At 42.9% G+C, this 17,481-nt stretch overlaps 1 protein-coding gene across 8 annotated transcripts in view; it reads right to left on the bottom strand.

Moving 5' to 3' along the window:
* The window catches only part of LOC131481158 (nibrin-like), a 39,853-nt gene that overhangs the window by 21,260 nt on the left and 1,112 nt on the right, over positions 1–17,481 (bottom strand). For 4 of the 8 annotated variants that reach the window (XM_058668820.1, XM_058668822.1, XM_058668823.1 and 1 more), the window contains 6 exons: positions 15,986–16,116; positions 14,820–14,968; positions 13,906–14,065; positions 11,509–11,612; positions 4,029–4,146; positions 3,272–3,465 (listed from right to left, as the gene is read on the bottom strand). In XM_058668820.1, the coding sequence (XP_058524803.1) occupies positions 3,272–3,465; positions 4,029–4,146; positions 11,509–11,612; positions 13,906–14,065; positions 14,820–14,968; positions 15,986–16,116 (856 nt within the window). Of the gene's footprint in view, positions 1–3,271; positions 3,466–4,028; positions 4,147–11,508; positions 11,613–13,905; positions 14,066–14,819; positions 14,969–15,985; positions 16,117–17,481 lie in introns of those variants that run through there. The other 4 variants (XM_058668819.1, XM_058668824.1, XM_058668825.1 and 1 more) reach the window with 4 other exon arrangements.

Genomic DNA, 17,481 nt, shown 5'->3' with positions numbered 1-17,481 from the left:
TTTCTCGGGCATATTTGCACTCAAGGTCCCATCTATGTATCTTCTTAGCTGACTATAAATTTAGTCACCAGACTAGCAAACCTGGTATTTCCATTGTGAGAAGTTGGTGTGATGGAGGGGGTGAACAATTCACTAGAGAGAGTGAGCAGAGCTAGGGTAACTGAACTCACCCTGCAAGGAGGCAGGAGACAGGCAGGTCCCCACGGAGTGGCTGACAACAGTGGCCACACAGAGAGTGACCAGAGGGGTACACCTGCAGTGCAGTCCCCTTTTCCTTATGCTGACTGCCACCACATGCTTGGAAGGGAGCAGTGGGTGGAACAGCTGTCTGTTCCAGTATTGACCATAGTTAAAGAAGCATACTTGTAGCTACAATTGGTCCTCAGCTGGGATGAGTTTTCTCTGGTCTACCAGATTGTCCTAGGTAGGTTTTTAAGTGATTTTGCCCTGTGCTGGGGAATCTATATCCTCTGTCATCCAAGACGACTCCACCGAGTGCTCCAGGAACACCCTCCACAATCTCGCAAATCCTTTTAAGCTTCAGTAACACTGAGACTGTGGATCAGTGGCACGGTGGGTAGGTCGGAGCTGCTTCACTCCAATCCAGCTCCCCGCTGATGTGCCTATGAATGCAGGGGAGGATGGCCGCAGCGCTTGGGCGTTTGTACCCACAGGGAAGAAGCTCCAGGCTCCTGCTTTTGGATCAGTCCAGCTGCAGTCACTGCAGCCACTTGGGAAGATCTCTTTCTCTCTGTCTCCCCCTTTTCCCTTCTATGACTCAACCTTTCATATAAATAAGTCTTAAAATAAAAATCATACTGATTAGGCTGGGTCCCAATCCCCTCTTGAGCCATGTTTGAGCTGTATGTGGGTATGGACGAGCCATGGCCGGGCTGAAACATCCAACAACAAGAACCAGAATGGGGTGAAAGCCAGCCAGGAAAAGCCACTGTTCCTGCTAGGACAGGAGGTGAACTGGGTAGGGCTGGCTCAAGAACCCACTGGCATGCGCAAAATCTGGCATTGGGAGGGGTTCTGATGGAGGAGCCTGGGCAACTCCTCTGGCAGGACACAGTCCCTGCAGGTTAGCGCAAGAAGCATGATAGGAAACAGCCCAGAATAGGCCATGGAAAGTTTCCCACTGGCACACATTCAGCATGGGTTGGGGGCAGACCAGGCTGAATCAGTTCATGTCACCCACTGGCAAATCCGATCATCAGAACAGAGTGTGGGATGAGCCGGGTTTGGTCGCGACAAAACCAGTACACATTATGGAATGCCAGGGCGTGGTTGCCTGTACTGGATATGAATGCAGCACCCAACCAGCACACGTGAGATCCAGGAAGGGAGGGGTAGAACTGGCAGGGGGATTAAGGGGCTGGTCCCCTCGCTGGACAGCTACTCCCACCGGAGAGCGTGGGCTGGGATAGAGACAGACCAGACTAAGCAAGGCTACATCACCTGTGCGCTGCATGTGGATTAGACGAGGGAAAAGCCAGGCTGGGCTGATTGTTCCTGCTGGTGCAAGCATAAACTAGAGTGGGTGAGGGATGTTTGGGCATAGCCGCAAAAGCTGGCACTGGGGACTAATTCTGTCAAGTAAAATCACAGGACCACCTAAAGAGTGCATAAACGGGGACAGAGAGACCTGGGAGGGAAAAAGTGGGTTCCCCCTTCTTGGGTCACTATTCCCGTGGGAGGGCATGAAAACTAGGACGGGGGCTGGGATGGCTAGATAGAGAGGCACTCAACCACACCCGTGAGGGCTGGATGGTTGAGTTGGTTAGATAGAACTAAGCTTTAATACCCATTGACACGTACAAGAGCCAAAGGGGATGGCGGACAGACTGGTCTTCTGCTACACATACTGGCAAACCAGGGCAGGGGGCGGGCCTGGTGGGAGTTATTGTGGGTCGCCCCAACTAGGCTGCAGCTCCCACTGGTTGATGTAAGGGCCGAACCAGACTGGACTGCAACACCCATTGGTTCCAGTGCAACTCGGGACCGAAAACAGAACCAACCCAGCAATTGAAACCACCAGCTGATCGGGGTGATGGACTGTGCCAGGCCCTGTGCTTGCTAGAACATACAAGAAACTAGTCTGGGAATACCACAAAGTTTCTTTGGAGATCTCCCCAATCGAACTGCTGGACTCAGAACTCTAATCAAGAAAAGGCAGAAGACAGAGCAGATCAATCATTCATCTCAGCTATATGTTGGCAGCGAAATATGGGGCAAACGGAGACTTTATAATGGACCATATCAATCAGTGGACGACCTCATCGAGCAAAACTGGCAGCGATTCATAACCGGAGAACTACTAACACCACTCGAGCACATATCTCAGAGCATGCCCCACATCCGGGACTCGGAGTGGGCGGGAAACCGGTGGGGCTTCTCCCTCAATATCCCCCTTTACCTCAGATACATGATGGAAACAATATGGACATAATAGTATTACCCACTTCCCTATCCCCTTGAACCTTTTTTTTTCTTTTTCTTTCTTTAACTGTAATTAACTATGTAAAGATTGTCAACAACAATACAATAAAATAGATTAAAAAAAATAAAAAATAAAAAAAATAAAAATAAAAATCATAATATTGCTGAGATGGTTAACCAATAAAAACTGATGGCAGAATGGCAGAAACCCTTGACTGAACGTATCTACTGACTCTATCCCCACTACAAATACTATTCTAAGGTATCCGACCTTTATTTTATTATTATTATTTTTTGCTTTCTCAAAATCACATTATAGAGGAAGAAATTTTTATATGAAATTTAATATGTAGTTATGAAAGGACAAATACATTTCAGCTGTAAGCAACTTCAGAAAGAAATTATCTTTGAATTTTAACCTTCTCAACTGTATCATATTCAGCAAAAAAGCTTAATATGACTTCATTGATTCAGAAACGCTAAGTTTATAAATTCTATTAATGCAAAAAAAAAGAGGCAGAAAATATTCTGATAAAACTGTTCTTTGCACACGAAGTCACAATCAATTGTCAAGTCAATCACACGGCATAACTATAACAAGAACCTTTGTATCTAGGAAGCATCTTCAAAAGTTCATGAAAATTGGGTATTAGGAAAACACTATGTACGAATTTTAAAGTGTTTTTGTCTCCAAATGAATGTCTTTCAAGGTCATTTTCCCAAAATTTTCTGAAGTACTCTAATACTTTTTCATTGCTAAATGAAGTGTAATCAAAATGTGACATACAACTTCCCATTTGCATTTTTATTTAAAATAATAGTACTGTACCTCTGAAGCAGCTCCATAATTGAGCGAATCCATTTTCTCTGAGAGTCAGGAATTACCATTTGTGTACTGGTTATTGCTATATCAATAACACACGTTCCAGGAGCTGAAAAGAAGCTATCATCTTCTTCATTTTCTTCTGTTATCAACCTCGCTTCTCCACCTCCAAAAACAACTGCTGAACTTAGTTTCTTATACTAAAAATGGAAAGAAACATGTTTTGTTAGCCAAAGTGTCCTGAGATAACTTTTGCTATGAAAAAATTTAATTTGGAAAATAAAACTGAATTGGAATTTAAAAAGAATTGGTTCTACTCCTAGAACAGATCATTTGAGATTTCATTTTGGGAAGAATTCTTAACTCAGAAGTTCTCCAGGCAGCCCTGGAACCATTGCCTTGTCCACAGTAATATCACCATCGTCATCAGACTTACTCTGACTGTCGGCTTACCCGCATGACTTTTCTGCAGTAACAAAGTGTTAGGACCCTTGTTTGGCACAGAGAAGACACTCTACGGATGCTTACTGACTGATAAGCTAGGACAAAGTTTCCTGTCCTCTGTGTTTACATATTTATATAAACCAGGTCAGTTAACAGGTATTAAGAAATATAATTCTATACATGATCACCTGGCAGACTCTGGTACCTGCACTTCACAATTCTGTACAAAAATTCTCAAATCAAATACCTTCTCAGTGTGAGAACAACAGCACGTGTTGATTTATGGTCTTCTTTAGGAAAATATAATTTCTAACATTACCTGCTTGGCATTTAAAAATACAAATGTTTTTCCTTTGAAGATCTCTTTTCTTTCCTGCCGCCTCGACAGATCAATATTATTATTTCCAATAGCTGGTTCATCAATAGGTGGGTAAAAACTGTAGAAGTTTTTAAAGCATATTATAGTTACATACTATTATGCATGCTTACTATTACATTTATAAATTTCTGATACCAGAAAAGCATAATTTCCATAAAATCACAACAACTTCTTTTTAAAGTAAGATTTTTTTTTTTAACTTGGTACAAAATGACCAAAAACCATCCAGGAACTATATAGTGAGAGGTACTGCACAGCACAGCAGGACTGGCTTTCAGTTCCTCAGAATAACCAAGGTAGACAATCACAATCAGACACATATGAAACACACATGACTCAAACAGTTCATGTGAATTGCAAAAGGGTGAGAGAAAAGACCAAATTCTATTAGCAGCTTGTGTTTATTTGGGAGCCACTCTGTGTTACTAACGCTCACATTTAGTTCTGTGAACACTACCGTAATATTGTTTCAGAGCATCTTAGAAAGGTTCACAATAGTTTAAAACCTACTCGAAAGAGTAAAGAACCTATTTTTCTGCTCTTTAGTAAGATGCTATAATATTTTTTCAATCATCTGGGAAAATGAGAAGAAAGCAAACAGGAAGTAAAATTCAACAGATAATTCTTAAAATTTCACTAGGCCATACTTTGAATTCCCTAAGAGATTTTGTTACAGTAAAACTATTAACCAGCTCCCAGTAAAACTATTAACCCAACATAATGACGACTACAGGGAACAAGACAGGAAGAGGCAGTTCACAACATGGACAGTCAATAAACATTTAAGGGCTAATTATCTTCAGACAGCAACAACCAATAGGACAATATAGCAATCTTAATGGTGATCAAAGGACTGTAGAACTGATTTCCCTGCATTCCTCCCTCCAGCTGCCATCTCGCTCCGCCTCCACTGCTCCTTGGCCACACAGAGTATGCACATCTCCTAAAGAAAAGCTGAGTCTTGACAGGAAAGTGGAAAATTTATGATAACTTGAAGGATAATAGCATTTACTCCAATCCATCACAACAAATGCTCTAAGTATATCCTGAGATGATTTCTGCAAGCCAAAATCCCAGGTGACTGGGTTATCCAGAAGGATCACCACAGATTTAATTGACAATACAAAATTTGAGCTACCATGTTAACTCTCATGTTTCTAAACAACTTTTAAAATTACATAGTTCACTTTTCGCAGTTTACTGTACCTAAGAAAAGAGTTAACTGTAGTTTAGTTCAAAGGATTTAACATTCTCTCTACACTGAACCAGGTTTGTAAAAATAAGCATAGAATTTACATTCAGTTTTTCTTAACAACACTATGAGAGTACTATGTCTGAATCTAGAATATTTGGCTCTTCCACTAAATATGATGAGGGCAGAAATTTAAAACTACACACACAAAAAAAGATTTAATTATTTTATTTGATGGAGTTCCAGAGACAGAAGGGAAGAGAGAGCCAAGCCAGGGCGCTATCTTCCATCTGTGGATTCACTGCTTTCACTTCCCAAATGGCCTCAACAGTCAGTGCTGAACCAGGGTGAAGGCAGGAGCAAGGAGCTCCTTCAGGTCGCCCACATGGATGGGTCATCTGCTGCTGCTTTTCCCAGGACATTAACAGGGAACTGGGTCTAAAGTGGGTAAGTCAAGACATGAACTGGTGTCCATATGACATGCTGTCAGCATTGCGGGCAACAGCTGAGACTGCTGCGCAACGACCTGAGTTCCTGTAAATGTTTTTGGCTTATTTGATCCTCAATGTATCTTTTGCCTGGTTTATGGTAGACATTCAACAGACGTAATTATAAATTATAACTTTGATAAATATACAAAGTATAAACATCCCTCAATTTGGGGACAACAAATTTAAGTATTAAAATTCTAGGATTAAAACAATGTACCTTGTTTACTTTAGAACACTGTTCAATTTGAAACCCACTAACAAGTAAAATCTACCTTGGGGAAAAAAAAAGATACAGGTAAGAACTACCCTGAGCCAAGAACACCGATGCATTATGGGTAGCTGGAGAGAAAGCCATACTTGACCTGGCATACAGACTGAGATCTCAGCTTCACCCCTGTGTTCCAACTCCAGCCCCAGGACAAACACAGAAGATTAATAACACACTGAGAAAAAGCATACCAGTGGGAGTGGTTGTCCAGCAGGGGAGCCCACATTCCCCTGCCGGCTTTGCCTCCTCCCCCCAACCCCGGTTCTCACGTGTGCTGTTTGGGCACTGCAACCATATCTGGTACGGCTCACCTCACGTTGGCATTCCTTATGTGCGTGGTATGTGTTGCAACCAAAATTGGCCTGACCCACACTCTATGCTGGCACTCAAGATTTGCTAGCAGTTGATGGTCTGCCCCCCACCTATGCAATAGGCATGATGTAAAGATTTATTTTATCTTTTTTGCAAAGTCAGATATACAGAGAGGAGGAAAGGCAGAGAAGATCTTCCATCTGATTATCCACTCCCCAAGAGACTGCAACGCTCGAAGCTAAGCCCATCCAAAGCCTGGAGCCAGGAACTTCCTTCAGGTCTCCCATGTGGGTGCAGGGTCCCAATGCATTGGGCCGTCCTCCACTATTTTCCCAGGCCATAAACTAGGAGCTGGATGAGAAGTGGGGCTGCTGGGATTAGAACCGGCACCTATATGGGAATCCTGGCATGTGCAAGGCGAGGACTTTAGCTGCTAGACTACCAACCTAGCGCCAGATAAAAATAAACATTAAAAAAAAACCCAAAAGGGCCTGGCGGCGTGGCCTAGCGGCTAAAGTCCTCGCCTTGAAAGCCCCAGGATCCCATATGGGCGCCGCTTCTAATCCCGGCAGCTCCACTTCCCATCCAGCTCCCCGCTTGTGGCCTGGGAAAGCAGTTGAGGACAGCCCAATGCATTGGGACCCTGCACCCGCGTGGGAGACCCGGAAGAGGTTCCAGGTTCCTGGCTTCGGAATGCTGCAGCATCGGCTGTTGCGCTCACTTGGGGAGTGAATCATCGGTCGGAAGATCTTCCTCTCTGTGTCTCCTCCTGTCTGTGTATCTGGCTGTAATAAAATGAATAAATCTTTAAAAAAAAAAAACAAACAACAACCAAAAAAAACCAAAAACCCTACTACTGCTTTCCTTCCTTCCTTTCCTCCGTCCCTCCTTTCACTCTCTCTTTTCCCTTCAAGGTCAACAATCCACAAGGTAACATGGTCAGTGGTTCTGGCTGTTGTGCCACCTCTGTGTGTATGTGTAACCCTGGCTCCCCTTCTGGCCACTCTGGAGGCTGTCAGCACCACATTGGGCCACCAGGGCAGAAAATGAAAGGCCATGTGGATGGGGCCAGGGGAAAAGCAAAGAGCAAGCTACAAAGGAGACTCAGTGTCTCAGACAACGTCCACAGAGGCCTGTTGACAGTTGCTCTCCAAGGTTCTGTCCTCTGCCTACTTCTACATTTCCCCTGGTGACCATGTCCACACTCAGCACCTCAAAAGATGTGTATTAGGATGAAGGTGACATCAGAAGAGGATGTGGAGGCCCGGCGCAATGGCTCAGTGGTTAAATTCTTGCCTTGAATGCACTGGGATACCATATGGCTAAATTCTTGCAGTACATGTCCTGGGATCTCACATGGGTGCCAGTTTGTGTCCTGGCTGCTCCACATCCCATCCAGCTCCCTGCCTGTGGCCTGGAAAAGCCTTGGAGGATGGCCCAATACCTTGGGACCTGCACCCACACTGGAGACTTGGAAGAAGCTTCTGGCTCCGGGTTTCAGATCGGCTCAACGCTGGCCATTGTGGCCACTTGGACATTGTACCAATGAATGGAATGAAGATCTTTCTCTGTGTCCTACTCTCTATAAATCTGCTTTTCCAATCAAATAAATAAATTTTTGGAAGTAGAAAACAAAAAAACACAAGCTACTACTACTACCCAGTACTTCATACCCATTGTAATGTAGCATAACACATAACCCTGTGTTTATGGTGATGCTGACATTAACAAACCTATGCCTGTCAGTCCTATAAAAACATAGCACATACATATGTATACAATAAGACATGCTTTGAGCTGGGATAGGGATGGACCAGACTAGGCAGGGCTGCAGCACCTGTGTGCCTCATGTGAACCAGATCAGGGAAGAGCCAGGATGGGCGGACTATTCCTACTAACGCTAACAAAACTAGAGGGCATGAGAGCTGTCGGGGTTTAACCATAGCAGAAGCTGGCATTACGGGCTAATACAGTCAAATCCAATCACAGGGCCACCAGGAGAGAGCACAATCTGGGAATGAGAGTGACCTGGGAGGGAAATAGTGGGCTCCTTCCTCTTGGGCTACCACTCCCATGGGAGGGCAAAAATAACTAGCACAAGGGCTGGGGTGGCTAGACAGAGAGGAACTCAACAACATCCGTGAGGGCTGGACAGCTGAGCTGCTTCGATGGAACTAAGCTACAATACCCTTTGACATTTACGAGAGCCAAATGGAATATGGGGCAGACTAAACTAGTCTGCTACACATGCTGGCAAATTAGGACAGGGATGGGCCTGGTGGGGGTAATTGGGGGTTGCGCTCACTAGGCTGCAGCTCCCACTGGTTGTTGGTGTGATGACGGAGTATGTGATGAGCAGAACCAGGACAGACTGCAACACCCTTTGGTTCCAGTGGAAGTCGGGGCTGAAGATGGAACCAAACCAGCAATTGCAACCACCAGCTGATCGGGGCGATGGACTGTGCCAGGTCCTGTACTTGCTAGTACATACAGGATTCTGGTCTGGCAACACCTCAAAGTTTCTTTGGGGATCCCCTCAACCGAAATGGCGGACTCAGAACCTTAACCAAGAAAAGACAGAAGATAGAACAGGTCAATCAACTACCACAGCTATATGTTGCCAGCGAAACACTGGACAAAGGGAGACTCTATGATGGACTATGTCCATCTTCAACAGCCTCATCGTGTCTGGAGTGGCGAGATTAGCAGCAACGCATAACTGGTGAACTACTGGGACCACTTGGGCAAGGATCTCAGAGCATGTCCTACATCCGGGACCTGGGGTGGATGGGAGACTGGGTGGAGCGTCTCCTCAATATTCCCTTTAACCCTTGTAACTTTTTATCCTAATCAACAATGTAAAGATTGTCAAAATATAATAAAAAAAATAAGACATGCTTATGAACATGAACCACTATGTTACTGTTCTCAAAATAAAATTAGTGGGCCCAGCTTGATGGCTCAGAGGTTAAATCCTTGTCTTGTAAGCACTGGCATCCCTCATGGGAGCTGATATGTGTTCCAGTTGTTCCACTTCCCATTCAGCTCCCTGCTGGTGGCCTGGGAAATCAGCAGAGGACGGCCCAAAACCTTGGGATCCTGTGCCCATGTGGGAGACCCAGAAGAAGCTCCTGGCTCCTGGTTTCAGATCGGCTCAGCTTTGGATGTTGCAGCCCTTTGGGAAGTGAACCAGTGGATGGAAGATCTTTGTCTCTGTCTCTCCCTCTTGCCATAAATCTGATCTGTCTTTCCAATAACAATAAATAAATCCTTAAAAAATAAAAAAATTAGTAACAAACACTACAATATGCTGATAAAAATACTTTTGAAATTCTTAACTTGCTTAACACCCTTAAACTTAAGGCCATTTTAAATATCCAGTCATTCTATAAGAAACAATATAAGCTTGTAAACGTACAATCTGACCACACTGATGGCTTTGGGGCAGCAGGTTAGGGTCTAACAGCTTCCAGGCAGTCGCACCCATGGCAGTAATCGTGGGGTGATCCACACCAACACCCTCTGGTGTCACCAAGAACCCCAGGCTTTCGGGACTGGTTGGTCCCAGACACGGCAGGACCCGCAATCTCAGGGAGCACAGAATGGGCTGTGTGTGCTAGCGCTGAAACACACAGTGCACGCTGTGCTGCCTGCGCTGACTCCAGTGCAGAGGAGGGAAGCATGCCCAGGTGCACTCGAATGAGTGGGGCTGCTCCTACAAACCAGCTCAGGTCCTCAGATGCCACTTCAAACACAAAAAAGGCCAGAAACTTCTCTGAGTTAGTGACAGTGACCTATGGACACAGCCAACAGAATCAGCTAAGTTTTCTATGGCTCCTGAGATGTAGCGATCAGATGAGATACGGAGAGCTTTCTGAACCCAGGACATGAAGACCTTCACACTAATCAGTAAGAAGCAGCTACAGAAGATGAGACGAATGTATATCCTTCAGCAACCCTTAAGAAAAGGGGTTGGAAATCTCTTAGTGGGAGAGTGAAACAGGACACATAAGGAGCAAGCTTAGCATCACCAACTGGAAGCCAAAGCTCCCCTACCTTATGCAATGGGGTCTACCTACTTGTCAATCAAATGGCCCCTTCCCCAGGAGGCACTCCCCTCACCTGGGACTTGGGGTGGTATTAGGTACCACCCCTCTTTCCAGGCTCACAAGAAGCCAGCCAATGGCAAGTGGCACTCTCTCTTCCCCATCCAAGATAACAAGATTAAAGCAGAAAATCTCTTTCCTGCCATTCCTCTCTCTGGCCACTCTAGCCCTAAGTGTGTGTCTGTGGTGTCCTCAACTTTTAAGTAAACTGTGCCACAGGAAAAAATATATATATATATACAATCAATTTTTCACATACCCTATAATTCACTGATTTGTGCATTTTGAGTAAACAAGCTCTTGTCCTATGCAACTGACTAAAGACACTGACCATTTTGTTACGCTGAGCATTTTGATCATACAATCTGGAATAAATAATAACAAATACTTTCCCTTGTAACAATCATTCTTACTGCTTTAAAGATCACTAACAATATCCATAAATAGATCTCCAAGTCTAGTGGCTCACAAATCTGGCACAGTACCAACAAAATCAAACAAAATTCTTATGAATCATACACATTTGGTTGCAATGACCAATAATCAACATTTCTTTCAACAAGCAATTAGGATGAGAGCAAGCCATGTGCTCAGATTTTATAGATGTAATTACTAATCTAGAGCTACTCAACTGTGTCAGTGCTGATCTCATTTTGAAATGAGGTAACAAAAGCAATGCTCAGTGCTGTCAACATGTAGGTCCAAATATGTGGTTCTCCAAGAGGGTTCCTGCACCCCCACTTTCAAGCGTACCTCACCCATGACCCCAACACTGGCACATGAGCAATGCTGACCTATTTACCATCCTTCAACACTTTTTTGTTATATATTAGCAGTTAACATCTGTTTCACAGAGCTAAGAAATAACCAATTAAGAATTTGGGGTACTCTTTCTGTACAGTCTAACTGAAACAATTTCATTATCATGGAACACATACACACACACAAAAACCAAGCAACTATCACATCTAGAATTAGAGCGAGTTCACCGAAAGTCAATGCTCTTATCTTTTCTAAGTCATATGTTGTTAATTAGAAACACAAAATATACCTTTCCAATTGTGGAGGTTGTTTCTTGGACTGAACTGCTTTGAGAAATTCAGTAAAATACTCTGGCTTGACAATAGGGCATCCACAAATGAGTGCACAAATCGTCTAAAAGGAAGAAAATATAAGTGGATATATATATAGTCATTATGATAGCTTCTTTTAAAGAAAAAAATTGATGTTATAAACGATAAAGATGCCTTTCTAATAACTGTTTTCTTTCCTTAAGTTCATAAATGAAGTCACAATCTGTAAAATAGAAATTCATATTTGCTCAGTTTTATATCCCAAACCAGAACTACTCAATTATCAGGAGCCTATGACACAGTAGTCCTTTAGGATAGGAGAATAACATCAAGACTTTTAAAATGCATTCCAATTTGAAAAATATTACAAGTATACTTTCAGGCTGAAGAAATCTAACCCATCCTGCAGAGGCAATACACATTATGAAATACATGGAAATTATTTTGGAGCCTAACTGCTTTCAGAAGGAGTAAGAGTATAGAATAAAGCCTCTTCAACAAAGTAAATCAAGGAGCAACTGGTTAGGCTCAGTGGAAGCTGATGCACACATAAAGAGGGAAAGAAACCGTGAACTAACGGGAATCAAGCTATAAGCCTTAAGTAACATACATCCACAAAATCAGAAAAGGACTAGAGAATACTACTGTAGGCAATTAAAATAAGAAAGATCTGGCATATTCTAGGAAATAATCCAACTATACAGTTTATACAGATGTTTTCAATAATGCAGGTGTTAGGAGTGACCAGACTGAGGGCATCTCTAAAGACTGGAATCTGACAGGTATCAACTTCCTATGTGAATGAGATCATCCAAATCCAACAGGAAGTAGTGAAATGCAATCAACAGAGGACTGAATAAAACTCCAACACATGCGATTCTGGGCAAAGTGCTTAATTGCTCCAAAGTCTCAAATTGCTCTTCAAAATATAAAAGCTGGGCCCGGCGGCATGGCCTAGCGGCTGAAGTCCTCGCCTTGAACGCCCCGGGATCCCATATGGCCGCCGCTTCTAATCCCGGCAGCTCCACTTCCCATCCAGCTCCCTGCTTGTGGCCTGGGAAAACAGTTGAGGACAGCCCAATGCTTTGGGACCCTGCACCTGCATGGGAGACCCGGAAGAGGTTCCTGGTTCCCAGCTTCAGATCGGCACACACCAGCCATTGCGATTCACTTGGGGAGTGAATCATCCGACGGAAGATCTTCCTCTCTGTATATCTGAATTTGTAATAAAATAAATAAATCTTTAAAAAAAAAGAAATAAATAAAAGCTGAACTAAATACTCCTCAGGTTTCCCTTTGGCTCTAACCTTCAATAATCTAAACAAAACAAAACACAAGCAAGAGAAAACCTATGAGCCTAAATATAAGTTGGGAAGGATGACCAAAAAATAAAATAATATAATGATCAGATTTATTTTTTTTTAGCAAAAAGTGGTTAGAAACACTAGAGGAAGCGCTGCACACTCCATGGTGGTGTCTCCAATGGTGGGCATTAGCATGTCAGTTACTACAAGTGTCCAGCTCTGAGGACTTGGCAAAGTCTCCTAGGACAATCAAAGCATCTGCGACCTTATTTCAGGCCTTCTAAACCCATGTATCATTACCTATTCCATTTAAGTAACTTAATATCTTAAGGTCCCAAAATGGGGCGTATAATTTTGGTTTTACAAATGTTCTATGAATCTATTGCCTGTGAGTTTATCAACATGAGTATTTTTGATATGTCATGCTGCAGAAGCTATAAAATCAATGTCCTAAATTTCCAAGAGGGAACTATCTTTGCTCAGGGCTACCTTTCCCATGGTACATGTTTAACTTCAGGTTCAATTTGGGCAGCGAGCCTTTCGCTTTGACAGCTATTTCACACACATAGATGTATACATGTAAGAGTTATTTATACATAAATTAGAACATAACACTACCATTTAATTAATTATAACTAAAGGTTTTTGCATCTTCAAACAAAAGAATCAAAGTATTTGTTGCTTTTCAGCCTAAAACAATCCCACATATCTTTCTGCACTGTCAGCCTGTCTAACGAATCACATCTTAATGCCATTCTTCAATTACCTTTGGATCTATCAAAGCTGATGAAAACGCAAAATCTGAAAACATACCAAAATACATCACTGTTTTAATGACTAGTCAGCATCTTTGGAAGGAACATATCTATACATCTCAGGACATTAAAGATACATCAAAGAAATCTTGGTGTGATTAGAGCTTAACTGAGGGAGCATGAGACCATGAGACAATGTCAGGGACAGGAGGAAGACAATCTGACAGAAGAGACACATGGTGCTAACTCTGGGCTGTGGGTGAGCACACTCAAGCTCCCAGAACTTGTGTTAATATGGCAACACAGTTCAACTTACTTTAATGGTGACTTTCACTGACATCATGACAAGGTGAGTACATTCTTTTGTCCAACTGTTTACAGTGAGTCCTCCAAGTTGCAATACAGCTTGATTTAGAGCAGTTTTCCCAGACACATCTAAACAAGAAGAACAAGCAACCAAAGGCTCATACTCCACCCTGTGAATGACAATAAAGTTGCATTATCACAGTTACAGAGAGGACAATTTACAGTACTTTACAACTTTAAGCTTACAACATATTATTAACTTAATTTTGACATACTATACATTTGTAACTTAGGAAATTCTTACTTCCTAAGTCTTGTGTTCCCAAAGAAGAACACATCAACATTGTATTTTCAATTATGAAGCATCAAACAAACGAGGCTCCTATCACAACTCACAGGGACTAACACAAACTTTTATGCACCTGTCACCCACCACCTATGATCGACCAAAATGCACTAACCACACAAAGTTCACTGCCATGCTAAACGGGAAGTCAATTGTACTGTCATCTTATAATCCTTAAATCTTTTCTTTAAAATTCAATTGTTGTGAAATAAAATTGTCTACTTTAACATAGTTTAAAGTTTGGGGCCAGCGCCGTCGTTTGGTAGACTAAGCTTCCGCCAGGATTCCATATGGGCAACAGTTCACACCCCAGCTCCCCAACTGGGGATGCAGCTCCCTGCTTGTGGCCTGAGAAAACAGTCAAGGACAGCCCAAAGCCGTGGGACTCCTCAGCCATGTGGGAGACTCAGAAGAAGCTCTGGTTCCTGGCATCGGATGGGCCCAGTTCTGGCTGTTGTGGCAACCTGGGGAGTGAACTAGTGAAGGCAAGATCTTTCTGTCTCTCCTTCTCTCTGTTTATCTGCCTTTCATGTTAAAATAAAGCTTGAACAACAAAAATTAAATAAACAAATCCATACCTGAATTTACTTTCAAACACTCCAAAGGTGACTCTATCCCCTGTCTTCAAAGTTTGGGGAAGCTTATTTTGCATTTTTTCCTCATTAACAAAGGTACCATATTTAGAATTATCTTTGATTGTCAATACAGGGATTTCATCAGTTTGACTCTGAAAATTAGATAAGTAATTACAAGTCTTTTACAGCTCAAGTACATACAATCCAGGGGGAGACGGGAGACATTTGATAACTTTTGAAAAGGGCAAAACAAGGAAACAGCTGGATCTCCTGCCACCAGAGGGAATGACAGCTACTGTTTTGGCTGCCTTCAAAGGACTCATTAGGAATTAACATAAATATCTCCCTTTAAGAAAACCTCTGAACTTCAGAATTACAACTCTTGGAACACACATTTTTCTTTATTTCTGTAAATTTTCCAATCCTTCCATTTCACACACTGGAGAATTTGACGATTGGCAGCAGTTTGCCTCATGCATACCATGTCAGCTTCAGTCCTAAGTTTTCATTTTGTTTTGTTTACATTATCAAAAGCACATGGTAAACACTGGGAGAATGAAAACAAGGCATAAAGCCTAGAGGTTCTGACTTTTGGTAATAATTTTACTTTTTCTATAGGAACTTCTATAATAATGCTTTTCTACAACACAAATAGACACAAAACCTAAATGCCAGTAAACAATCCATCATTTGTGCATTTGTCACATTTGTTCCAACTAACTGCTTACTTTCTTGTTACTTCCATGATTATTTTGAACATATTTATTCATATATTTTTACTCTCATCACCCGTGGTTCTGGTGAAAGCTAACAAATACATTCCAAGCTATTCAAAAGAGCTGTGGATGAGAAGCAACAGTTGTCTTCCCAGGAACACCGTCATTCCCACTGCGGAGCCTCCTTTACACACCCAGAGTTTGTGTCCATCAGTCACATACTCTCTTGAAGAGCAAGCATCATGAATGCATCACAGCTAAGCCCAGTAACTCTCACCAGGGAACAGTCAATGCTTGTTAAGTAAACAAACACAACTACAACCTACTTTCTCCAAGTTTCTAAGTCACTAAAACAAAAGCATAAAATGCTCAAACAGCTCTCTCTCACATCAAGGCAATATACTGTGATTTCAACTCTCACTGCAAGCTAGCAAAATACAATCAGGAACATACCAAGTCAGTCACAGCAAAATGAGCGGTTAACACTGCATGATTTCGACTGATTGACTGATCATTTTCAATTAGTATAGCACAGTTTTTCCTTCCAATGATGTACTCAGTGCCAGTCAAAAGTCTGTACGGTTCTAAGAGAAATAAAATAAAGAGACACAAACACATATACATACATGTGTACATTATATAGGACAAAACTCATGATATTTCAAGAAAACATTTAGTTTGCTATTTAAATATGAATCAGTTTTACATAAGTTAAACTCACATTTTCTATTAAGCCCTATTGAGGAATAACAAAAGATCACCTACATTCATGCAAGGGCATACCATTTCTCTCCAGAAAGAACAACAGTGAAAGAAATTAATGCTTTCCCAAATTATACATTTAATGAAATCCTAAGTAAAGTCCCAATACGAACTTGATTGGAGCTTCCATCCAACAGTTCACTCCCCAAATGGCCACAACACCGGAGCTGAGCCGATCTGAAACCAGGAGATAGGAGCTTCTTCCAGGTCTCTCATGTTGAGTGTAGGGCCCAAGGCTTTGGGTCGTCCTGGACTGCTTTTCCAGGCCACAGAAGGGAGCTGGATGGGAAGTGGAGCAGCTGGGAGTAGGAGTGGTGGCCATATGCGATGCTAGTGCTAACAGCAGAGGATTATCCAGTTGAGCCATCACACCAGCCCCTATTCTTTGGTTTTAAATTTTTACTTTACAATACTTTACTTATTTGGGGGACAGGGATACACATTCTGACTCAATGCCCAAACATCCATGGTATCTGGGCACAGGACTCAAACTAGATCTGCCCACAGGTGGCAGTAACTCAACTCTGAGCTGTGCCCAAGGAAGCACTTTAGCCAACAGTGGAGACAGGGCTGAACAGGACTCCCAGGCTAGCCCTGCTACACAGTGCCAAATGTCCACCCTTAGCAGTGCTATCCCCGTAACAGATGGCTAAGTCTCAGCTTGTCACCTACTCAGACCAGGTCCTACAGGGCAAATACCTTCTCACTGCACACTCAGTGCAGGCCACCAGTGAGCTGCAACTAACCAATCTGGCTGCTTCTGGAAGTCACCTCCTACTGTCTGCTGGACTGTTGGGTACTGCTCTCCCAATCTCCACTGGCTTTGTCCACATCCTGATTCAGGAATCCTTTCCTCAGGTGTGCTGTGCCAAACTCAATTTGTCTCAGGTCTGTCTTCTTTCCACACATCCACAGGAACCCTGAGACCCATGAGAAAAACTGAAATCTTTATGGTCTATCCTTGCACTGGTCCAAGTTCATAGGGATGCCTGTATTGGTGTTTACAAAGGTCCTTCAGGGACCAGATCATATTAATTCTCAGTCTGCAGCACTGGCATCCCATGTGGACACTGGTTCAACCCCAAGCTGCTCCACTTCCCATCCAGCTCCCTGCTTGTGGCTGGGAGAGCAGTGGAGCACGACCCAACGTCCTGCACCCCTGTATCCACATGGGAGACGAGACGAAG

The sequence above is a fragment of the Ochotona princeps genome, chromosome 9 (genome assembly GCF_030435755.1).
Source record: "Ochotona princeps isolate mOchPri1 chromosome 9, mOchPri1.hap1, whole genome shotgun sequence".
NCBI lineage: Eukaryota > Metazoa > Chordata > Mammalia > Lagomorpha > Ochotonidae > Ochotona > Ochotona princeps.
This window is presented reverse-complemented; position numbering and strand designations above follow the sequence as displayed.